The sequence below is a fragment of the Neoarius graeffei genome, chromosome 6 (assembly GCF_027579695.1).
Source record: "Neoarius graeffei isolate fNeoGra1 chromosome 6, fNeoGra1.pri, whole genome shotgun sequence".
NCBI lineage: Eukaryota > Metazoa > Chordata > Actinopteri > Siluriformes > Ariidae > Neoarius > Neoarius graeffei.
The window spans coordinates 14,518,236-14,543,420 of record NC_083574.1 but is presented as its reverse complement, the minus strand read 5'-3'; the positions used below and the strand labels follow the sequence as shown (position 1 = coordinate 14,543,420).

Genomic DNA, 25,185 nt, shown 5'->3' with positions numbered 1-25,185 from the left:
GAGCTGAATGTGGCCAGGTCAGGCAGCAGAAAACAGTCCTGCATGAGCTGAGGCCACAGGCATCTGAAACCGTGGTTAGATGGGCTTCAGGAACTTTTAACTAGTGGAAACGCATCATGATAAATAGTGATATGAACTAAGGACTGTGATTAAGGGATTTTAAACACAGTCTTGGGTTCAGTATAATTTTTGACTTGGAGAGCTGAAAACTGGATTGAACTTTGTATGTATTTGGTGCTTTTAAGGGGTTTGGGAGGTACACTACTTCTTATGAATCGATCACTGCTGCGTTCTTACCAAATTTCTTAAATCTGTTCAGCGAATATCAGTGTGGCTCCTTTGACCTCACAAGGATCCAGGGTGGTGGTGGTTGTTGTTTTTTTTTTTTTTTTTAAACTTACTCGATTCTTGCTCAAGATATGAATCAACATTAAGTCTCATCGCCGCAAGTCTCCTGCCTTGTTCTTTTTTGTTAAGCTTTGAAGTTCCACCCCAAAGAATAGGATGTGGCTAGACAGATCTGGGAGCGCCTATGATCGAGAAGGCACAGGACTGAACGTGCCTGAGAAAGCCGCTCTTAATCTCGCAGGAATGCAAGCAGCTTTTGCGCAGGATAGTGTGAAATACAGGGAAGCGCAGAGGCCATCTAGAACTCTGTTATGATATTTAGCAAGCAGTTCTTCTCTATTTGGACTGAATTCCTTCTCAGTGCTATAGATATGTTTTTATTCCAGGAAAGTCATTCAAACATGAGCTTTGCCAAAACATCTTGAGAATTTATGCTACCTGAATTCCGACTGAAATGCATTTACTAAAGAAGAGGGGCTCATTGAGGAGTGTGATGACGCATCAGTAGATTTGTTAACAATGGCCGTTGTGGTACATTGGCATTTTGATTTCCAACATTTCTGGATACATTTTCTTATTTAAGTTATATTCTGCCCATTCTGATTCCCATTCTTCAAGTATATTTTAGCCTATAAAGGATGGTGGGATAATAGTCAGTCAATCAATTAACGACCAAGAGTTTGATGGTTCAATTTCCAGGACTGCCAAAGAAACACTTTTGGACCCCTTTGAGTAAATCTATAGACGTTCCACTGCTCCAACTGTGTGCTGGAATACGTTTTTGGTTTGCTAACCTGGGGGAACTCTTGATGTTGAGCCCCCATGTTAAACTGTTTCTTTTCCAGAAAGGGTTCCTAGAGTTCCTTTAGAAAGTTAAGTGCCTTTAACTATCCAGAGACCCCTCAAGCAACCCCTTTCCCACTTAAGGATGGCTCCAAGTGGAGTCTCCAAAGACTTAACTTTCCAAAGACCCCTCAAACAACCCCCCCCCCCCCCCCCCCCCCAAGAGTGGGTTCCGCATGGAGTCCCTTTAGATAGATAACTATTCAAAGAAGTCTCTGGCAGACCTTGAGGATGTGGGTTATAGTCTGTTTTATTCTGGAGTTGTTTTGGATCAAAGCATCTGCCAGATGAGTACAGGAAAATGTTTTGTTTTTGAATAGTGATGGTGTTAGGAGTCAACCAGCCCTGAAGGAACAAGGACCGTGTGATCCTGTCTTTGTTTTCTACCATTTTTGTGTCTGTGCAGTGGCTGTCCAGTGGGCAATTTTTTTTTTTTTTGACCAAGTTCTGTATTGTCTCCACCTCTGCCTACACCAATCTGAGAGTCTGTCTTTTACGGCTGTTATGTTTTCCAGCAGGCCCATGTGCTTGGCACGGGGTAACATTTTTCCCTTTAGTGACCTACCAGCTGTGCCTTCCTTCATCTGTCATCTGCCTCATCCTCTCGATGCTGGAAGAATTTTGGGCATAGTTTTTAAGTTCATTGTGAACATCGTCTTGAAATCCAGTGTAACTGTGTTTCCTAGGTGGATCTTACAACCTTCCTCTCTTGTCTAATAGATCAAAAGCGTGACCTTGACTTTCATTCTGAAGTCCAGCTGGCTTCTGATTCTGAAGGTCTCTTCTAAGAAGACAATATAAAGCTTGAACAAGTCCACTCTTGGCCCACAGGCGAACCGTGTGCTTTTTCATGCTTGGCATTGTCATGTGTGGGCTTTTTTTTTTTAAGTCCAGGATCAGTGGCCTCCTCTTGGCTGAGTACCGCACTTTTCCAGGAACCAGAAACTGTTTGTCTGAATGAGCAGAAAAGGGGAGAGGAACAAGCCCAAAAATGTGCCCTAGGGGGTTGCAGCTTTTGTTTTTGAACAGAGTGATCCTTCATAGATGCCAAAAAAAAAAGCAGGCCTTAAAGACACATTCTGTAAATTAAAGCCAGCTTCTGCTGTCCCTGCTGTCCTCAGACAACCTTATCTAAACTGAATGCATCTGAATTGAATACCTCTGAACTTCTTAAATGAAACGAGGATGAGGAGACTGTCTATCTTCTAATTGGAGCCATGTTGTACTCCAGCCAGCAAAATCTAAATATTGTGTCCCAAGTTAATTCAGAAAGTTGTGATCCGGGGTTTGCCAGCGAGTTACATCTAAATTAGAACATGAAACAAAACCAAGACTGTTGTTGAGACCACATGTCTGAAGACTGGCTGGTGAACCCCAAGAAAGCAGTTTGCAAGGAATTAAGATAGTAAATTGTTCACATGTGAAGTCGTAAAACTTGAATCAATTTAACTGAAATAAAACTCTAAAGGGCTTGAAGTTGTTTTACTGTAAAATATTAAGAAAACATTAAAATACGTTGGTTTTTTTGTGATTAGATTTGGAGATTTCATCCCACAAATGGTCCTTTCATTTATTCCTGTTTTTTTATTTTACAAAAGGTAATGGCAGATTCTACCGTAACTGGATCCATTAACCACTTGCCCACAAAAATAAGAAATTTTTCTTGTCCTTTTTTCAGTGAGGTAATATTTTCAAGATTGAAAATATGGTATTTGGTCTTCTAAAACAGCACGTCATTTAAAAATACACGGAGTATATCAATAAAAGATTTTTAAAGAATAAAGTTCTATTTCTTTGACATATCTGACAGACATAACTCCCATTTTAAAAATCCCTTTCATTATCCCTGTTGCTATCGTCAGTGAATTTCTGTCAGATGACCTGACGATAGACTCGGCCATTATGGATCTTTGGTAGTTATCGTGTGGAAGCAGGCTTTATCATTTTTGGGTGTCAACAGATAGAGTTGAAATAGATTAACAGCGAAAAAACTATTTCGTTCACGAGAGAAGCCCACAGTTATTTTTAAAAACTGCTATCGTCAGTCTGTCAGTCAAATGCACCTGACGATAGCAAAATTCAAGCCCTCACCACGCACATGTTGACTGACGCAAAGAGGAAATTCTACTGCGCGTGATTTTTGTGACGGCAGACATTTACTTCCGAGCAAGACTTGGAGTTCTGACAGCTAGATTTCATCAAATAAATCAAGGTAAGATTTTCAGTCAGCTATCCTGACGATAGAAATTTTTGACGATGGAAACATTGAGAATATATTTGTGCATTCATGTTTAAATTTTTCTGGAGGAAAGCTATCGTAAGTTGAGATAAATCAGAGCCACTTGCGACCCTTTCAGCCGACAGGCCATTTCAATGTGTTATTTCCCCGCGAAAGTGACACAGTCGTGTCTATCGTCAGTGTTCTGACAATTATTGTTGATTATTTCAATTTTGAAAATAAATTTTATCTTTATTTCAATATTTAATTTTATTATTTGGTTCTAGTGATGAGGTATTTAATATTACTAAATTTGTCAGATTAATAATGTAAGAAACGGTTTTGTTGCTATTGTCATCTAGAGTGTCTGTCAGAATATGATGGTAGACGTTGGTTTGTCTGTCAGATTTTGATGATAGAAACCGATGTGTTTCTATTGTCATTTAGCATGTCTGTCATGTCAGGCTTTTATTAATTAGTTACCAGGACGACTGTCCTAAAATTTACTGTGAATGTCCAAGACCCCAAATGCTACTAGAAAAACTTAATAGAATGATCAAAATAATCAATTCAGCAATTTAAGGAGATGGGACTTAACTGGCCTCTGTTATGGTAGAATCTGCCTAATACAAATAGTCAGCACGATATTGAATAATTATGATAATTATTTCGATCGCTTCCTAGTTTTTAAAAAGTAGACGGAGCCTTTTAAATCGTGTTAGGACTTGTCAGCATTTCCCTCAGGGTAAAGAACTAATAAAGAAAATACTGCTTATGACTTGAATTACACTTAGCATAGAATGCAAACAAATGGCAAATTTTAAACTTGAAACAAAATAGAGGAATATCGGCATTCTTCTCAGATGTGTCAAGAAAATATGAATATAAAAACCTTGATGAGTCATGACTAGTGTAATTAGTATTAGCATTGATTGCTTGCTAATGCAACATCCAGTGTGTACACAAGGCCTTTTAAATTGTGTAAGTGCTTCAAAACATCAAGAATAGAAACATTTTCCTCAGACGTGTTGATAAATTAAGGCCAAAAAAAAGTGTTTTTTTTTTCTGGTTACGTAGATTTCAAAACTAGGGTAGGTAGGCAGGCTTTTTTTTTTTTGAATATTTTTTTTCAAGATGGCTGCCATAACCTATATTTAGACAGGAATAATTTCACAAAATATAATGAATTTCTTTGCAGGTCACCTGAGTTACCACCTTCTGATGAATGTGATGCAGCATGAGACACCTTTTAACATGAATTTTTCTGTAAATATAACAGCTCAATACACCATGTTTGTTTCAGTTCAGGGTCTATGGTTTAAATTAATAAAATGAGGTTTAAATTTGAAAATAGTCAACACACATTTGGAAGTAGAAAAGAAACTATGCTTAAATATATTTAGATTTAATTTATTTAACGTTCTTAACAAATTACACAAAATTGATTCACAGAATAGTGTATATATAGGAATCCACTTTTGATAGCAACATGATAAATACTTTTACATACAGTTTTGCTATGAAACTAAGGCAATATTTGGAAATTTGATCTTTTGGCCATATATTTATAATTATTGTCATGTTCATAATTTATTGATTCAATGCACCTCCTTTCTGATATTGCACCTTTTTAAAAAAAAAAAAAAAGGTGTCTACGAATTCACCTACATTTTGTCTACAAATTTCTATCTACGAATTCACTTTGTCTACGAATTCACCAATCCCCTTATAATTGTACAGATATATTTGATATATATTTATATATTTAAGGTAATGTAATGCTTTTAATATTCATGCACTTTTTAAAATGTGATTTTACAAATACAAATTTATGTTTATAATTTCAGGGTTCTTTAATTTATTAAATATTTGTGGGTTGGGGGATCTAGGGGATAGCTTCATGGCTAATCCCTTGCTAGATCATGCTAGAAAATCGTTTTGACTTGGACACATGTTCAGCGATTTTCAGATTTATCTATACGCACCGACTGGTCTTCTTCGGTGGAAACTCGCGTCCTCTCGCCATGAGAATCTGAAAAGCGTCGATAGTCTTCGCTGTAGCTTCGTTGGCAGCCGTTTCCAAAGGGTTGTCCACTGGGATACAAGTATCCTTTAACTTTTTTACGCCAAAATTGGCCACAAGGTCACCAATTATAAGACCAGGATCCACATCAAAATATTTCGTTGACGAGTTTATGTCTGGATCTGTGGAGGCCTTGCTTTGAAAGATTTCCCCTTTACCGTGTTACCTATGGTAGTGGTAAAAAATGTCTCGCACAGTCAACAGTTTTGAAAATGATGTCAATGCCTTAATGCCGCCAATGTGTTTACAAGGATCAATTTCAATTGCCACGACCACATGTGAGAACATGGCAGCCGCCATTTTCCCAGTGAGTGACAAAAACTTCCGGTTCACGCGGTTGGGTTATATGTAAAAGTCGCGACTGGGAAAAAAACGAAAAAAAAAAGTTTAGGGTCGGTCGGGTAACCGGAAACACTTTTTTTTTTTTTTTTTGGCCTAATAGGAAAAAGTTATTGACTAGAGTTGCGCTGTATTTGCATTTAGCACTGAATGCTAACTCGTGAATTTGAAACTCTAAACAAAGCCCTTTAAATTGTTACCGATTCAGACTATTGGGAATATAAATATTTTTCACAGATACACTACCGTTCAAAAGTTTGGGGTCACCCAGACAATTTTGTGTTTTCCATGAAAAGTCACAATTTTATTTACCACCATAAGTTGTAAAATGAATAGAAAATATAGTCGAGACATTTTTCTGGCCATTTTGAGCATTTAATCGACCCCACAAATGTGATGCTCCAGAAACTAAGGCTACGTTTACATTAGACCGTATCTCTCGTTTTCTTCGCGTATGCACTGTCCGTTTACATTAAACCGCCGGGAAACGGGAATCCACCAGCATCCACATATTCAATCCAGATCGTGTCAGCTCCGGTGCTGTGTAAACATTCAGAATACGCGGATACGCTGTGCTGAGCTCTAGCTGGCGTCTCATTGGACAACGTCACTGTGACATCCACCTTCCTGATTTGCTGGCATTGGTCATGTGACGCGACTGCTGAAAAACGGCGCGGACTTCCGCCTTGTATCACCTTTCATTAAAGAGTTTAAAAGTATGAAAAGACTGCAAATACTGATGCAAATACTGCCCATTGTGTAGTTATGATTTTCTTTAGGCTTGCCATCCTTCCACTTGCAAGTAGTAAGTGATGTGCGTTGGGATCACACACACAGCGGCTCAGTCCCGAATCGTGGCTTGTGCACTTCACTCGCGCGCTCTGTGAGCTGCGCAGGGCCGGAGTGCGCACCCTCCAGAGGGCACTCGCTGTTCAGGGCGGAGTGATTTGGAGCTCAGGATGCCTGCGGAGCCGAGCGTATCCGTGTATTGGCGTTGCTATGTGCACGCAAATCGTGTATTGGTGTTGCTGTGTGCACACTAATCGTTTTAAAAACGTTAATCTGATGATCCGCTGATACGGTCTAATGTAAACATGGGCTCAATCTGCTCAAAGGAAGGTCAGTTTTATAGCTTCTCTAAAGAGCTCAACTGTTTTCAGCTGTGCTAACATGATTGTACAAGGGTTTTCTAATCATCCATTAGCCTTCTGAGGCAATGAGCAAACACATTGTACCATTAGAACACTGGAGTGAGAGTTGCTGGAAATGGGCCTCTATACACCTATGGAGATATTGCACCAAAAACCAGACATTTGCAGCTAGAATAGTCATTTACCACATTAGCAATGTATAGAGTGTATTTCTGATTAGTTTAAAGTGATCTTCATTGAAAAGAACAGTGCTTTTCTTTCAAAAATAAGGACATTTCAAAGTGACCCCAAACTTTTGAACGGTAGTGTATGTTGAGAAACTACTAAGAAAAGACTGTTAATGACTAGATTGGTACGGTTATTACACTTCAAAGCTAACCAAAATTCCAGTCTTTAGACTTGTAAACCAGGCCAATTGTGTCGGTGCTTGTTTGAGAGATCATCTTGAATTCAACACATGAGTAATGATGATATCGAGAGTGCTGAATATTGGGTAATACTTCACTGCTAAGACAGGTGAATTCAGAAAACTGCAAATGCTCCGATCTGTTGAGTTTGTGCAGTTGGTGTTTGGACTGCTTGTTGGACTGCTGTGGTTAGTGCTCAGGGTGGACAAGAGGCTCTCATGCCTACGGGGTGTGTGTGTTTGTCCAGCCTAAGAGCAACAAGGCTATGCTGTGTGTGCGAACCAGAGGCCAAGCAGGATAACATGGGAACAGCTGCTTAAAGAGCAGGGGCACACTGCCTGCACACACATACAGAGCTTTATACAGTAGCTCTGCTGTTATTGGCCAATCAGTCGCAATATAGACGCCAGCGACTTGAGGCCTATATGGCGTAAAATCAAGTTTTCCCTCTTTTCACTAAAAGGGTCATTGAGTCAGTGAAAAGCTCTTTAGTCGAGCTAGACAAGAACACAAGCAATTGCAACAGATGCTGTTACAATGATGGCCTGTTGGACACAGATGCTTTCTCAAATTACCCTCGAGGGAAATTGGTTTTATTGGTATTCTCACCTGTTTCATCACACAATTGACCACAGTAATGAGGTATTTGCGTGCTGAGACGGAGCTGAGGAATTGTCGAGGTGTCAGAACAACAATCTGGGTTTAACCATCAGTAAATGTCAAGTTTTTATTGCAGAGCGGACGTACAATGAAGGATTCATAGCTCCTTGAGTGCGGTATAGTGTTAAGAAGGCTGGATTGTTCACCCAGAAAAATATCTGCCTTCGGTTGAGTGAAATTATATGAATTGACTACGGTACTAGCATCACTTTAATTTGGCATATCAAAATTGGCATGGAGTGATGATCAACAAAGACCAGACAACATCATCCATCCATTATCCCAAACCGCTTATCCTGTGCAGGGTCACAGGCAAGCTGGAGCTTATCCCGGCGGTCTGTGTGCGAGAGGCAGGGTACACCCTGGACAAGTCTCCAGATCATCGCAGGGCTGACACAGAGACAACCATTCATACTGTACTTGCATTCACACCTACGGTCAATTTAGAGCCACCAATTAGCCTAACCTGCGTGTCTTTGGACTGTGGAGGAAACCCATGCAGACATGAGAACATGCAAACTCCACACAAAGGCCCCCATCAGCCACTGGGCTCGAACCCAGAACCTTTTTGCTGTGAGGCAACAGTGCTAACCACTACACCACCGAAGCACATCCAGATATTTTAATAAGTAGAGATGTCCATAAGCGCTGGTGACCGGCGGTTTTCTCCCCCTACACAGGCAGTCTGCACTGACTACTTGATCCCAGAAACGGGGGGGGAAAAAAACCCTTTGCTTTTCAATGTTCAAGTGATTTGATATTGTCTCTGCTGCCCATAATCTACTGCAAATCCAATTATTTCACCATGAGATTGTCTTCAGTTCGGGTCTAGTGTGACTGTAAGCGACGCCATAGTTGTTGATCAATTCTCGCACTCGGATTGGCTGAGCCGGACCATGTGACCATGCCATAGCATATGTAGTTGTTGCACCATGTAGTTATGTTACAGAGCCAGGCAGCATACTACAGAGGGTAACTGAGAAAGCCAAGCACACAAACATCTGGAAGGACATTTCATACATATTTTGCAAGTCTTTTACAGGGAAATGCTTAGTAATGTATTAGCTGAGAGTGCATTAGAAGTCATCAGAAGGCATGCAAGTTTCAAAATTTTCTGTGCATTAGCACATCGTTGGCTTCGCCGCTGCAAATTCCCGAGTTGTCTATTCCCTTTTTTTTTTTTAAAGCCAGCTACTTCAGATTTTCTGGCAAACACTGAATAAGCGTTTCCTAAATGATATTCTATGAATTCTCAAGTTTTAATTCCATCAGATTTCATCATGGAATTCTTTCAACTTTGCACACATGGCATTCAGAGCTAATTTTATGTGCAGTTTCAACGTGGCATTGGCTGAATTATAAATGCTAGTTTGAATCCAGTATTCTTTACATGACCAAGTAATACACTGGTTACTAATCCAACACTAGAACCCTACATGCTACCTATATATTTGCTTCCATCAATCAACTACTGTATATCGAATGCCTGGTACACGTGTTTTGGGAGCTTGTTTTAGAATCCACACAGACTGGACTCGATTTTACATCCATAAAATGTTTAAAAAGTTTGAATGTGTAAAGGGTTAAGGCTTCCGAAAACGTTGTTGCTCGGAAACTGGGAAACCTGAACACACTATAAGCTGGCGAACAGCTAGCTCGTGGCTATTTCGTCTTTAATACGGACAGTGTAAAGGCTTGGTGACCTGTGGAAACCAAATGGAAGCATCTGGAGTAGGAACGTTTCTCTCTGATATGCTAATAAATTAATAAGAAATGACTGTTAAATCCTAGAATTACACTGTAATTGCACTTAGCATTGAATGCTAACTCACAAAAGGGCAATTCCATGTAAATGTCAACCTCACCATGCAAAAATAAAGCAGCATGTAATACATCAAAACCACTCCCAGAGATCTCACCTAGGCCTGTATTTTACAGATGTGAATAAGTTAAACCAATTTGTAACCAACCTAATGTGTCACAGTCAGTCTTTCTTTCTTATAATGTAAAACCCAAGCTAAAATCAACTTTGATCATGTACAATTCTATATTATTGCCACAATCCACAGAAATGTATGCTAAAATCCACAAAACAGCAAAACAATAGCCATCCTAAATATTATTTAAGAACTTTGATAGTTTTAGCTGATATTTAGAGAGTTTTTCAAAGGGTTATGGTGGTTAAATTGCTGATTTTCTAAACATATGCCATGTCTATTTCAGACGCGTCACATCCATAACGCTGACTTTTCCTTCCGAAACTCTGCATGAAATACAAAATATTTTAAACAAAGATTTTTTAATATTCACCTTGGACCCCTCTATCAAATGGATATCTCCATTTCGACATTAGGTTTACAATTTCACAGAGTTTGATAAAAATGTACAGTCACCCAAGAAAAGTGATACTTTTTCTGTCACATCCATAACGCATCTTTTATTGGCATTTTCTGGCATGCCCTAGATGTACTATGGGAATTGTTCTTGTTCTATCACTTCTCCAGTATGGTACAGCCTTAAAATATGCAACACCTGTTTAAATACTGGGAGACGATAAAACATGCACTGGGTCATTTGTTGCCATTTTGAGTTCAAGTGTCACGTCCATAACGCTGGAATTGCTCCTAACAGTTTAAATTGTGGTCATGCTTCAAAACATCAGGAATAACATTTCCCTTAGACGTGTTGAGAAATTTATCAGAAAAGACTCTTAATGACTAGAATCACACTATTTATACTTGGCATCACATACAAACTCAACTACCATGGATTCTGCTATATGGAGGAAAACCAAATTGTAAAGTTTAGAGTGGTCAGAAAATTTTGACTTGTGAAGATCACAAGAATTGCTGTTTATGAGAAATCATGAGCTTTTGAGTGTAGGAACTTTCTCCTTTGCCATGTCTTGCATTTTTTGTCCTACAGAACATTGGCCATCACTGCCATATGCTAGTTATATCCTCTTAGATCATCCGTTCCGTATTTCTCAGGGTTGTATTTTTGTAACAAAATAAACCTACAAAAGTGGGTATTAACCAGTATTCCTGATTCTCTGGCACAACCACAAACATTCTAAAAATAGAGAATGAGGCAAATGGCAAAAGTACCCATCTCTGTTCCACACAATCTGCTGGTTTGTGGCTTTTGATGAATTGTACCATGACGTACAGTTGACGCCCCAAACCTCTCGAACCATTCGACCATCCCCCACCCCACCCCACTTCCATGAGGGGCTTAAGGGGAGCGTTTGATGTTCGACATTGGGTGGAGGTCTGCTTGTAATATGACTCTCCAGCACTAAAAATAGCTCGGGCAGGAAAAGCCTGCGTGTCTGGGGACCTCATTGGCTAATTACAAGCCACGGTTGAGTGTTAGCAAGTATGTGCTCCGCTCAGGCTGCGTAGCTCATTGGGCTGCTGGAGAGTTGTGCAAGTCTGGGAAAGCATGGAGGTTTGAGTTTTAAGGGGCTGATTTTTAGATCGAGGAAAGTATGGCAAGTGCTAATCTTTCATAATAAGAAAAGAGTAAGATTTGAGACACTAAGGTTTTAAATTTGTAGCCTTTAGATAGTCCTATAGTTTCTACACTAGCATGATTACTCTATATGTGTATATATTGTATGTTTGCCTCTTTTCCTCATATATTTTAATAACACGTAAACTGGCCAAGGATACTGAAAATGGAAAATCTGGAAAGCTTAATTAGCCAGCAAGGACAGCACGCCAACTGTGATGTATAGTACCTTGGCTTCTTTATGCTGAATTTTTGTCTGGACAACGAGCCCGAATAACCTATCCATGTCTCTTGGTCCTGTTTTTATCCTTTTTTGAAAAATCACCTTGTTCAGAAGCAAAGGACTGAACACGCATGTAGACAGGAGTCAAATATAAAGTGGTACATAAGTACAAAGTAGAGGCGTTCAAGGGACTGTTTTTGTACGCATTCCCAGTTTCGCCACTCCCAGTTTATTATGCACTCCCAATTCCATTCCAATTCCCATGAACTTAGTTGGTTCTATTTCCTGAAATGTTATTTGTTGATATTCACTTAACCACAGCAATCCTGACACAGAACCCCAGAAGAAAGCATTTATTGAAGGAAAAATGAATGAACAAACAAGGTAAAAACCCACATGTCCATCATGTTCCCCTGTTAATGAGTGTGGTCTGGTTGGGTTCCCCCCCACACACACACCTTTCCCCGTGAGCTTCCTATCCCACCTGCATGAAACTAAAAATGCCCACTCCTATGGGTAAACCGCAGCACAAGGAGTCACCATGTAGATGGAGTTAAGATTAGAGGATGATGCTACTGACCTATCCCTCTTTCTTGCATCATTTTAAAGGTATACTAATAAAATTAAGTCCAAAAATGGGGCAAAGTTAAGGTACAGGAGACCAGAGATGTGAAAGGAAGGCGAAGGAAGCTTGTTGCTAGGGATACGACTGTCTTAAACCGTTAATGTTTAAGTAAGGTGACGCCAAGTGAAGAGCAAAGACAAAAAAAACAACTTTGAAGTTCAAGCTAAATGAGACTAGAAAAGAGAAGGATGAGCTGAGGGAACCTTTGACCTTTTATGTTTCACTTGGAGCCTTTCTTGGTGAAGGTCTGAAATGATGTGCAATGGAAAAATAGGGGGGGGGGGGAAGGTATGGCGAAGGGAACTTGCTTGTAGAGACACTACTCAACGATGTGCCTGTCTTTACAGGAAGTCTAAGACGAAGCCAAACGGAAAGAAGCCACCTACAGAGGAGAAGAAGCCGTACCTCGAGCCAGACTGCACCAAAGTAAGGGTCGTTGACTTCGACCTGAAGGAGCTGGTGGTGTTGCCACCCGAGATCGACCTGAACGAATGGCTCGCCAGTAACAGTAAGCGTATTCAGTTACCTTTGCTCGTCCTCATTGTCTCTCAGAGCATGGGCTTGGAGCAGATTTTCCAACTTGCTTTTGTTTCTCTGGAGCCTGGTTTAATCATGCATGTTTCACCTGCAAATAAATCCCAAATAGGAATGCTTACAGGGTTGAATAATGGCCAGTTTTGGAGCCAAAGCCACAGGAAAGTTGACTGGTTTTGTTATGTCTAACATTTTAGAAACACCCATTATTTTGTTGGACTTCTGTCCATCACAGGAAAACGCAGGACATTATTTCAGCCTTATGTAATGGATGAAAGTTGTCGAAAGACTGAACTTTGATTAACATTCCAGCATGAGAGAACATGGACTATTGTTTTGTATTTCCTGCAATTTTTATCTTTCTGGCAGATCATTCATTAGAGCCATGGAGAAACAGGGGTCTATTTTGGAGGGACCAGAATGTTCTGGGTGGGATGTTTATTTTATTTCATTTTTTAAAAAATTTTTTATAAACAAATTTAAATCAGCACAATGTGTCTATTAGAGCCTTTTTATGGTTATTGGATGCACTTGGTCCCTGCTCATTGGGTGGTTTATAATGTGTATCTGCTAAAGGGTGGCGATTATTCTGGAATCTTTTCAGCGGTTTTACTTTTAACATTTAACCTGACCGTGGTTAGAACCTGACGCAGATGTGTGTTAAAGTCTAAGTTTGTGACACGAGTGAATTTTCCAGCTATGCATTAAGGTTGTAAAGCTGAGCCTGCACAGTATTACTGTTACAGTGTATTGCACTGCACTGCGATTACAATCTGCCTTTCCTGATGTTAAATCTTTACGAGGATAAATCGGCCATTCCTTGAATGCGCTTGGTGGTTTCTAGGTGATTGGCATTTATCAGTATGCAGACATGAATATGAAAAGTCAGCGTCATAAAAAATTTGAGCTTGGCCTACAAAAAACTTGAAATTACCAAACAGTTTTCCTCTTTTTCTCCTCCACAGCCACGACGTTCTTCAATCTGATCAACTTGCAGTACAGCACGGTGTCCGAGTTCTGCACAGGAGACACGTGTCCCGTCATGTCGGCCTGCAACACGTAAGAATGCTCTCTCCTGCATTATTCACTCTCACTTCACCATAACTTATTGATCCTGCAGCCACTCTGGCAACTCAACACTCGCTGTATGACAGGTGACTGCTCAAAGTCATGACCTTCGACACGAGGTCACCCTTTGCCCCATCAGCGGGCTTCACCTCTGGGAGGCAGTGTATGTAGTGTTGTGTTTTAGCCTTGCTGCTTAAAGATGATACGGAGAGATTAAAGTGCCCCGAGCACCAAGGACAACAAAAACTGATATCCAAGAGTGTAGATGAAAATCTGATTAATTCTGGTAAAATCTTTTAACAACGATTTTATTACTCTAAAATCATGAAATGAAAATTCATGCCTGGGTTTTTGGAATCACTTTGCTGAATGCCAAATACTGAAACTCAACTCAATGGATTTTTTTTTTTTCCTTTAGTTAATTTGATATTTATGATGTATATAGATGACGGTACAAAAAAGTATCCTTTTCAGGGAAAACTGAATTACAAAATGACAAAATTAATAAACAGTTGTTGTCTCTTCAGGGAAAGCTTGAAGACATGAGGTGCATGTCTTCATACCAAACATTAGTTAAGTCACACTGTCGTTTTATCATCCGTGTGCTTATTTTGCCTGGAAAATGGCATATTCCCCCCCATATTTTTTAAATTTAATTTTGTAAAAAATAAATTGGGCATGTAACTATTCACCTGATTCACAATATTGGGTTCATGATTCAATTTTCCCATGATTTTTTTTTTTAAAGAAATATTAAATGAAAATTATTACTAAAAAAAAGTGTTTTTCCTATCCTTTATCAACTTAAATATTCCTTTTGTTCAATTAAAAAAAAAAACCTTCATTTTCTTAATCACCAACAGTATTCACTCACATTTAAGAGTTGGAGTAAAATATAATGGCCTGTTCACAAAAATATTGCTTTTTATTAAAAATGAAAAAGTTAATGACAGACCTTTTCTTAAAAATAAACTTTGATGAACAAGTTATTTATTCTGCCTGCATTTGCCTCTCTTTTCTTTAGCTTTCAGCAGTCTGTAAAAAGAGAGCTCTGATCTTTCTTGTTAAATCTATTTGTACAGACAGCTATCTCCCATTTTAGATCTTTTTTTTTTTTTTTTTTTTCAGCATGAGAGCTGTGCTACTTCCACCTAAAGTGAAGTCACATGTATTCCTACAATTGTCCCTTTTTAAAAAAAAAAAACACCCTCTGCTGTCTGGACAACACAATTATAGCTACGAAAAACGAAGAGGTTACATAGGCCGAATCCCATTTCACCCCTTGGACCAACCCCTTGGCCCTTCCCCTCCATTTTGCGCGTTCACGTGAAGGGGTAGGGGCATCCCAATCCCAGTTAACGCGGAGGGGTAGGGGAAGGGGGAGGGCTTCTGTACCCCTCCAAACGGAGATTTTCCTGGAGCTGACTCCGAACGAAGGGGTTTGAGTGATTTCCCACAATGCCATGCGGATTTCAGCGAGATTTCATGCGGATTTCAGAAAGATGGCGGTTCCCGCGGCGAAAGATTGTCATAAATGTATTTTCTCCATTATTTACGTGTTTTAAGTTGTTATCCAGAGGAAACACGCCGCTTGATTCGCTTTCGAGCTGAGAATGAGTGGCGATTTCTGAAATCCAAGCTGCTGCTAAAAAGCTTTGGGAGTGAGTATTGTTTCCGGTTGCTTTACTGCGTACGTTTTGTTCTGTTATTCTCGCTTTTATTGTTTACATGAGTGTTCTGACACCTCATTCTGTCGGATGTGGTGCACGAAGCGCCAAAGATATCCCATTCAGTGGTGTTAGTTAACAAATCACATCCTGCCAGCAGAGATTTCTGGCTCTGACTGTAGCGGCTGGTCGCAGCCAATGACGCGTCGCGTTTTGCTAACATAAACGCTGACGGAGGTACGCGATGACGTATGCGATCGTTGAAGGGCTATCCCAATACGTAAGGGTTGAATTTCAAGCCCTATCCCTTGTAGCTCAGTTTCAAGGGGGAGGGGAAGGCGGAGGGGTAGGGGTAGAAATTAGAATTGGGATTCGGCCATAGTCTGATTAACACAACTTATTATTTAATAGATTCAAAATGTCAAGTTTGTATCACAATTTGTCGTGAAGTAGAATTGCATGCAGGTTTTTTTGTTTTTTTTTTTATATAAGGGCCTTTCTGTGTGGAGTTTGCATGTTCTCCCCGTGTCCGTGTGGGTTTCCTCCGGGTGCTCCGGTTTCCCCCACAGTCCAAAGCCATGCAGGTTAGGTTAACTGGTGACTCTAAATTGACCGTAGGTGTGAATGGTTGTCTGTGTCTATGTGTCAGCCCTGTGATGACCTGGCGACTTGTCCAGGGTGTACCCCGCCTTTCACCCGTAGTCAGCTGGGATAGGCTCCAGCTCGCCTGCGACCCTGTAGAACAGGATAAAGCGGCTAGAGATAATGAGATGAGATAAACAACTATACTCTGTGCTTCACATGTTATTGTCCCACTGATCAGCCAAATGATTTTATTATCAAAAGGAATTTATTCAATTCAGCAAACTAATAAGTTATTGAATACTTGCTGTCAGTTTGTATTGAACCAGACAGCACTCAGGATCCTAGTTTAAATTTAATATGTTGACGTATGCAAATAAAAATGTCATGAAATAAAATTCCTCATTTCCTCCTTTCCTACGGATGATCTTCCGTTTGAGAGTACGCCGTGCGTGTTTTGACAGGAGTGTTTCATTTCATTTTTATTTTTTCCTTTTTTGCTTTTGTGGTTTTTTTTTTGGGGGGGGGATGTTTTGTCCACTGGTTGTGGTGTAGCTCCGGACCCAGTTTTGGGCATCAGTTCCCTTCAGGCCTTGGTGCGCCATGGGTGATGCCTGTGCTCCTCGCCATGGACTGCAGTGAGCTCGTTGCCATTTTTAATATCAGGGTTGTCCAGCGCTCTGTGCAGTGATGCTTTTGTGCTGGGCGCAGTGTTCCGTGCGATGTTGCCTGGTGGCATCACGTTGGCTGTGTAGTTGGTTTGGAACACAGGTGCTTCTGTGCTCGCTTTCTGGATCCATGGCACGGTGTTTGGCATGATGTTGCCCAGCGGCTGTGCAGGCGGTGTGGGATTTATCTTCGTGCGCCTGGTGGGACTGTGGTAACTACGCCAATGGACTTGCATCCTGACCCTCTTTTGGTGAAATACCCCCCCAAAAAAAATTGTAAAGCGACCTTGGGTGTGAAAAAGGCACTATGTAAATTGAACTGATTTATTAATATTAAGTGTTTTTACTGGAACAAACCTGCATGTGCGTTGTGCTTCCAAATGATCAACAAATTCTTGAGTCATCAGCAATTCTTGCGTATTTTTGGCTCAGTATATTTAGTAGCCGAATGTTTTCTGCAGTCCATATATTTTAAGAGATACGGTTGCGTGTGGGGGTCGGAGACAATCTATTGAAAGTCGCTGTAGTGGAATTATATGCAGAGATGCACCGATTGACCGGCTGCCGATCGGAATCGGCCGATTTTCACGTGATCGGCCATGACCGGCGACCGGCCGGTCAAAATTAAAATATGCCGATTTTCTGCCGATCAAAACTTGTGTATCACATAGAGATGAAAGTGGAAATACTCGTAATTCGCAACTAAAAAGGCTGCAGCTACACTGGCAGCTTGAACATGCTTTCTAGTGCGATTGTGTTGCGCTTGCGCAGAACAGTGTCAGTCCTGAGCGCCTAACGAGCACCGGCGCGCGCGCCGTTAACAAAAAAAAAAATTCACGATAGTTAATTTTTTTTTTTTGTGCCAGATATTGGATGTGAAAAGAAGAAAACATTTGTGGTTGTGTGAATTTCCCATTACAGGAATTAATACGTTAGCCTATTACCAAACATCTAGTTAGATTTGTACAAAGAGAGAAAGAAAAAAATGTCTTTTTGTTTGTTTTACGACCTTGGTTGCACTTGATTCCATTGGAAATTACTCTACAAATACACATTTGACAAAGATGATAGAATGGCTGTGGTATAAGTATGACTGGAAATTATTTTTGTATTTTGATACTGAATGAAGAAATGGGTTGTTCTATAAGGCATAAGTTTTCAGATGTAAATAGGCTTATGAAAGTGTGTTCCGTAGCAGTTGGCAAATAATATATGAGGGGGAAGTTGTTTTTGTGCCAGATATTGGATGGGAAAAGAAAAAATGTTTGTGTGAATTTCCTATTACAGGAATTAATATGTTAATACCAAACATGAAGAAAGATTTTACAAAGAACAATGTCTTTTTGTTTGTTTTCAACCTTTGAGGTGTTGAAAATTTATTACTGAAAATCTGGCAGAATGTTCTATTAAAGAAAAGATAAAAAGAAAATAGTCTTTGTGTGTGCTGTGAAGTGGTTTGAAAAAATGAAATCGGAATCGGCCAAAATCGGTATCGGCAGGTCACACTCCATGGAAAATCGGAAATCGGAATCGGCCCAAAAAATTGCAATCGGTGCATCTCTAATTATATGGGGGGGGGGGACTGCCAAATTGACAAGTTTTGACAATTTGAGTGTTTCTGCCACTGATGTACTTTGACATCTCTGTTTTAAGAAGGAAAAACAAAACCATGTCATGTTCATATTTGGGCTACTTTTCTAACCTTTTTGTGTCTGTCGAAGATCATGTAGGGGAAGGAGGCAGGTTAAGAAGCGCAGCAGTAAGTGCAGTCAGTCTCTATGAAACTCTAAAACCTTGTTAGCTAAGTGTGATTTCCTCACACAGTGAAGGTCATGATTTGATCAAGTTGTTGGATTGCTGTGTGCTGGAGTGAAACGTACATTCGACTAATCAATTCAGTTTAGTACTGCCATAGTATATCTGCAGTGCTCCTGTGCCATCATATATCATCAAAACTGAGAAGAGCGCTTGTAAGAAGTTCAGTTGAATGCAGACACATTTTTGAGATGTTTAAAAAAAAGACATTTTTGAAGAAAGCCAGACTTGTGCTTTGAGCTTTACTTGTGACTGAGATGCATGCAGAAAAGAAACCGAAAACCATGTAATTCTCAGAGCTATAAATGGGAGGAGGGTTTTCCCTTGTACATCAACGTGCACATACAGCACAGGTTAAAGGTCATTTCGTAAAAAGGCTGGGAAGTGCTAATTTAATCAAAAGACAGACTCCTTATCAGGAGTCAGGATGTGCGCACAGAAGCCCTTTTGTTTGCGAAGGTGACGCCCAAAATCCCTGCAGCTGCTCTTACACTGTAAGTGGGTCACCTGCCAGGAGATAAACTGAAGGGGGGGCAAGCTGATCAAACCACAAGTTCAGCTTCATGCACAGATGGTCGACTACACGGTTTAGTTAATGATCCAAATCAGAGTGTTGGATAAGGAGCTTGTTGGATCATGTTTTCCTGTAATTCAAGATAATTTGCAGTGTCTTTGTTGTACAAATAATGGAAATTTTTAGGAAAATCATGCATGTCCTGCTATCAAGCCTTTCTTTTTCTTTCTCTCAGGACGTACTACTGGTATGATGAGAAAGGGAAGAAGTCAAAATGCACAGCGCCGCAGTACGTAGACTTTGTCATGAGTTCAGTCCAGAAGCTCGTCACCGATGAGGATATCTTTCCCACAAAGTATGGTGAGTATAATCCTCTACTGCCACCTAGTGGTGCCATAGAAACACAATTGATTTGATTTAATTTCTGCTTTGCAACTGAAAACGGAACTGAGAGTCCAGAACACGCCAAAGGATAATATTCGACAGTCCTCATTTCTGGATGCTAATATGCAATTCATCAGATATATATTTGGGAACAATCAGTCAGCCCTTTGCCCCGGAGAATTGTTGCCCTGTTATTTCTTTATTTTATTTATTTTTTTTTAAATGCTGAATTTAAAAAAAAAAAAAGGCAGCAAGAACAAGCAGCTTTGCTTATAAATGTAGGTCCCAGTCCATGTACATTAAATATTCAAGATGTTAAGCATTTACTTTCTTTGTTTTAAATATTTCAGACTTCTGAGACTTGTTTTTTTGTGATCTTAGACCAAGTGAAAAGCAAATTGTTGACAGCGAGAGGAGCGTTTTCACTGCATAGTGCATGTGTTCATTATTAACTTGTTCATGGTGCAAAGGGTGGAGTCTTTGTAGGGTGTAGTCATGATCAGCAGATTGGATAAAAGCCATCGTTAATTAAGGCAAGTCACTACAGGTATATCAGCTTATTTGTTGTTTAACCAGTAAATGTCAGTCAGTCTTTGACAGTTAATTTCTAAAATTAAAGTGCTTTTCTATTGGAACGTTATCAAAAATTTGACGTTTATGCAAATCAGGCTTTGTCTAAGTAACTCTGCCAACTGTGTTGGAGGTTGTTTTTGCCTCCGTTTGTTTGTTCCCAACCCAATTCAAAAAATAGTGAACAGATTTCTATGAAATTTGGTGTTGAGCTTGAGTATTATCCTAGGTCCAAGTGAAATTATTATTATTATTATTTTTTATTTTTTATTTTTTTGATGTAATGTGGTTTGTGGTGGAGGCATGAACTCTACTGACTGCCCTTCTGGTTAATAATGCAAACGTTAATAATGCATACATGGTGCAGGTCAAAAATCTAGTATTTTGACTTTTGTAATTGAAATGTTCTCTCCTGGATCCATATACGTGTCCGAATTTGCTTCAAAATCGTTCCTTGGCTCATGGCTCCCCTTTACTCAATGTCATCAAAATCTGTTCTACTTTTTGAGTTAGGTTGGGAACAGACAAACAAACGGAGGCAAAGACATGACCTCCGGCACAGTTGGAGTAAATTAGACAAGGCCTCATTTGCATAAATGTCAGTTTTTGATGAAGTTCAAAGTACCAATGGGTAGCACAAGGAGTAGAATTCTTGTATCTCAGCACCTCAATCCAGGAGTGTCTTGTACATTAATAAAATAAGTCAGTATACAATCTAATTTAACAATAATCAAGACTTTGGAAAATTCCTCTAATGTAATTCCAGTTACGGTAGGGACACTGTGGACTTAAAATATTTACTTGTAAGAGCTTTGACTGGAAAAACAAAATCATAACGAAATTTCATATTTTTTTTATATAAGTTTCAATTCGTATTGAAACTCTCAATTTTTGTTGTTGCTATACTTAATGTTCCATTCGTATTTTTTAAAAAATGTTTGTACACATTTTTATTTTTTTCTTTTACACATTTTAAACATCTGTGCTTTTCTTTTTAAAACATCTTGTTTTACACATTTTAAACATCTCATAGCATCGTTAGCTAGCACCTCTTGGCAGACAACACACTGTGGCAGTGGAGCATCTTCAGATCCAGTCCATGAAAATCCAAACTTTAAATAATTGTGGTCATACTTCCTTCTTTTTTCAGTCCCCCCAGGATTCTGCGGGCCTTTTTTGTGATTGTTGCGGGCTAAAATGTCTGATGTTGCGGGTGGGTTTCCAAAAAAATTGCGATGAAAGTTGCGGTGTTTTTTTAGGTTTTTATTGCGATTACATTGCGGGAGGAAGTGAAAGTTGCGAGAAATTGTTGCGATTTTCTCTTTTTGTGATTAAAATTGAGTGATGTTAAATATTAAGTTATTACTGAAAAACTATTGATTAAAAAAAACAAAGACACTGAGAAATGGTCCTATAAACAACTTTACCAATATAAAAGATTACCAGGACTACAAAAATGCAGAAAAATAGGCTTTACTTATCCAAATGCACCTGTTGGTTCAAAAGTTAAAGTGCATAGAACCTCACAGCACAGCATGAAGTTACCTTAAAATATAATATGCCTCAGCTTTCATGTAAGAAAAACAACTATTAATACTAGTACTGTGTGCAGGCAGTCTCTCCTGAAGACTAAATTAAACAATAATTATAAACTAATAAAATAAATGGCTCAGGCTTCATAGAAGAAAAAAAACAATTTGAACAGAATCTCATAGTATGATGCTGAAGCTGCCTAAACAATGGAAAATAAAATACCATTTTGGCAAAAATGTTGGCGTCCATTAATTTCTTGTATTAAGTAAAAAATAATGTAAAGTGCACACAGTCCTTCACTGTAAACATGACACACTTTCAGTAACAGAATTTTAAGCCTACATAAACACTGACTCACACATCATGCAATGTTGCCAGATACTGCTGACGTTTTCCAGTCCAAAATATGTTCAAAACCCGCCAAAATGCACTTAAAACCGCCCAATCTGGCAACACTGCGCGCATGCTGCTTCTCTTGAACGTATACACGGAAGTAAGGCGGAAGGTAGTTTGTCGACGTCACCTCAAGACGACGCCAACGATTGGTCAAATTTGCGTGAAGGTTGCGGTGATTGGATATAATTGCAACACCGCCCTGAATTCGTGGGGATTGCTTGAATTTGCGTTGAAGTTGCATCGCGAAATCCTGGAGGGTCTGATTTTTTGCTTGGCCCAGACTCTGTCTCCTCACTTACTGTAGCTTTAGGTACTAAAAATCGATCCATTTTGTCTCTGGCAAAGGCTAGCTGAACTTCGCTAAATGTCTGCAATAGTAACTTATTCTGGTTTATGTTTCCTCACGTTGCGCCCCCCCCTGAAGAACTCTGGCACCCCCCAGGGGAGGCGTGCCCCACACTTTGAAAGGCCCTGGTATATCTTATTGATGCATGCATTGATGTACATCAGAAAACAAGATTTTCAGGCATATATACCTACGTGATTGTGCCAAGTGGGCAGAGCTTTTAAGCATTTTCTTGAAGTTGCAGCGTTTCAGATAATGTAGTAGTTGGGGGGTGTAAACTTCTTTTTTTTTTTTTTTTTTCCCCCCTCCCCTCTCCCACTGTCCCAGGTTGTTTTGGTATTTTTGCATCACTCCAGTGTAAAATACATGATGCATATTATTTAAAAAAAAAAAAAAAAAGCTAAAAAGATGGCCAAAATTGTTGGTCTGTAGTGCAGTAACTAAAGCAAACGTCATTCCAGTTATTACTAGGTCTTTTATCTCAGTTTCATTGGTTCATGTTGTAGACAATAAATGATGGCATATCCACTGCTTACCTTTTACTTGGTCTCTGTCCAGGCAAAGAGTTCCCAAACGCCTTCGATTCGCTGGTGAAGAAGATCTGCCGCTACCTGTTCCACGTGTTGTCGCACATCTTCTGGTCTCACTATAAGGAGACCTTGGCCATGGAGCTGCACGGACACTTAAACACGCTCTACACGCACTTCATCGTATTTATACGGGAATTCAACCTGATGGACCCCAAGGAGACGTCCATAATGGACGACCTGACCGAGGCCCTGTGCACCCCTCTGCCCCCTCCTCCACAGAACCACGTGACGGAGAGATGAGGCTCGCACTTGTCTCCCCTCCATCCCTCTGCTCAGGGGAGGACAGAAAGACTGCCCTTTCACCTCCCACAAACTTCGCTCTCTTTTTTACGACCTGGTCAGGATGGGTAAGCCTGGCCTGCGGGTGGCAGCACTCGCCAAAATCCCAACCCACCCCACCAGCCCTTTTTCCAGAGGCTGAACTGTTCTGTGAGTCCTTTAACCAGGAAGCATTCACACTTTCAACACCCCCCCCCCCCCCCCCCCCTTTATTTATTTATTTTTTGGGGGTTTGGTTTTCTCATCCTCATGTACTAATGAGTTTGGGTTCGGAATATTGGGACACTTGGTTTGGTTTGTTTCTTCCTCCTAACGTTAGCTCCATCTATCAGTCGAGCCATGTTAGAATGAGAGGATGTGAGGAAGATACTGGTGGCACTGTTTTTCTGTACAGTTTAAGAAGGCTGAACTGTAGTCCTGGTTGTCTACAGAGTCCTCTAAAACTTTTTTTTTTTTTTTTTTTTTTTTTGAGGCATAACAAGCGTAAAATTTAGACCTTCAGGACCAGACTGTTTACCCATAATCCTTTTAGTCTGACTACTTTCCACCCAAGATGCTCTTTAATCCAGCATCTTCCACAATGGGTGCACCTTTACTCCCCTCCAGTTCTTTTCCAATATCTTAGATAATCTTCTCAAATCCCCCCCCCCAAGCATACCTCCAGCACTGGAGTGTACCACAGGCGGCCGTATCGGATCCATCTAGAAAGCGGCACCAGTCCGAAGGCCTCGCTTTGTGGTGCTTTTCCATTAAGCACAATGACAAAGACATTTTGTCTGCTACATTTGATTGTCCTATATCGCATATAAAGGTACATTGAAATTCCCCCTCCATGCTTCATTCAAAAATTGCTAAGGGAACAATTAGATTGGAATCACGCTAGACTCGAGGTATCTCCCAGGCTCGCTTTGCAAGGACACTTTCACAGAGGAAAAGTGGCAAAAGAATGTAAATCTAGTCTTTATGTATTTAACTGTTGGAGAAAATTATCCAGAGTGAGTGTGTGAGAGAGAACGAAAGGAATAAGTGTCTGTAAGCATGAAAGAGAGAGAAAGATATTTTAAAGTCCTCCCTTCATCACTGTTCAGAGAGTTCTCTTGGGTTGAGGTTCTCTCATTAGAGGGTTGGATGTTCATTTTTAATTTATTTATCTTTTTTTTTCCCCGTTTTTGGTTTAATTTTGGCTTTTTTTTTCTTTTTTTTCAGGACACAGTTCTGGCTTTCATTTTTATGTATTTTAATAATACTTAAGTTAAAAGCGATTTAATATTTTAAGCTCTGCAAATTATACCCTAATAAAATATTTAAAATGTCATTCACTCTTGTGTTTATCATTTCTACCAGTAGTTTGTCCTGAAGTCAATAGTAACAGTGGAATAATGATAGAGTTCTTTCGTGGAGGCTTTACGTTGGGACCGTTTTTAAAAGGTAAAGCTTCTTGGTTCCATTGTTTTGTTCCAAGCTTCAGATTTTCTGTCAGTAATTATACAATTAGAGATTAGTAACAGATCATTAAGCGTGTAACTACTCACCCGATTCATGGTATTGGGTTCATTATTTGATTTTTATCCCCCCGCTGGCCAAAAGGCCCAAAGGGAGATTGTTTGTCCGTCCCAGGCAGGGTACTCACTTTCTGAAATAGACTCCTCTTTCAGTTTTTGGAGGAATTTCACGAAACTTGACAGGATTCTTTGTTTTTTGTCATTAATATGCATACTGCAATTTTGTTCAATTCGGTTGCATTTTACCAGAGTTATAGCCCTTGATTACCAAACTTGTACTTTATACTAGCACTCTTGTTCTACAGTACTATATATGAAAAAAAATAA

General features: G+C 39.8%; 1 protein-coding gene across 3 annotated transcripts in view; it reads left to right on the top strand.

The window, feature by feature from the left end:
- Positions 1-24,671, top strand: part of mob2b (MOB kinase activator 2b) — a 123,309-nt gene extending 98,638 nt beyond the window's left edge. For all 3 annotated transcript variants that reach the window (XM_060923342.1, XM_060923341.1, XM_060923340.1), the window contains exons 2-5: positions 12,758-12,918; positions 13,910-14,003; positions 19,494-19,618; positions 23,046-24,671. In XM_060923342.1, coding sequence (XP_060779325.1) covers positions 12,758-12,918; positions 13,910-14,003; positions 19,494-19,618; positions 23,046-23,317 — 652 coding nt within the window. In that variant the 3' untranslated portion in view covers positions 23,318-24,671. The remainder of the gene's footprint in view (positions 1-12,757; positions 12,919-13,909; positions 14,004-19,493; positions 19,619-23,045) is intronic.
- The last annotated feature ends 514 nt before the right edge of the window (positions 24,672-25,185 follow it).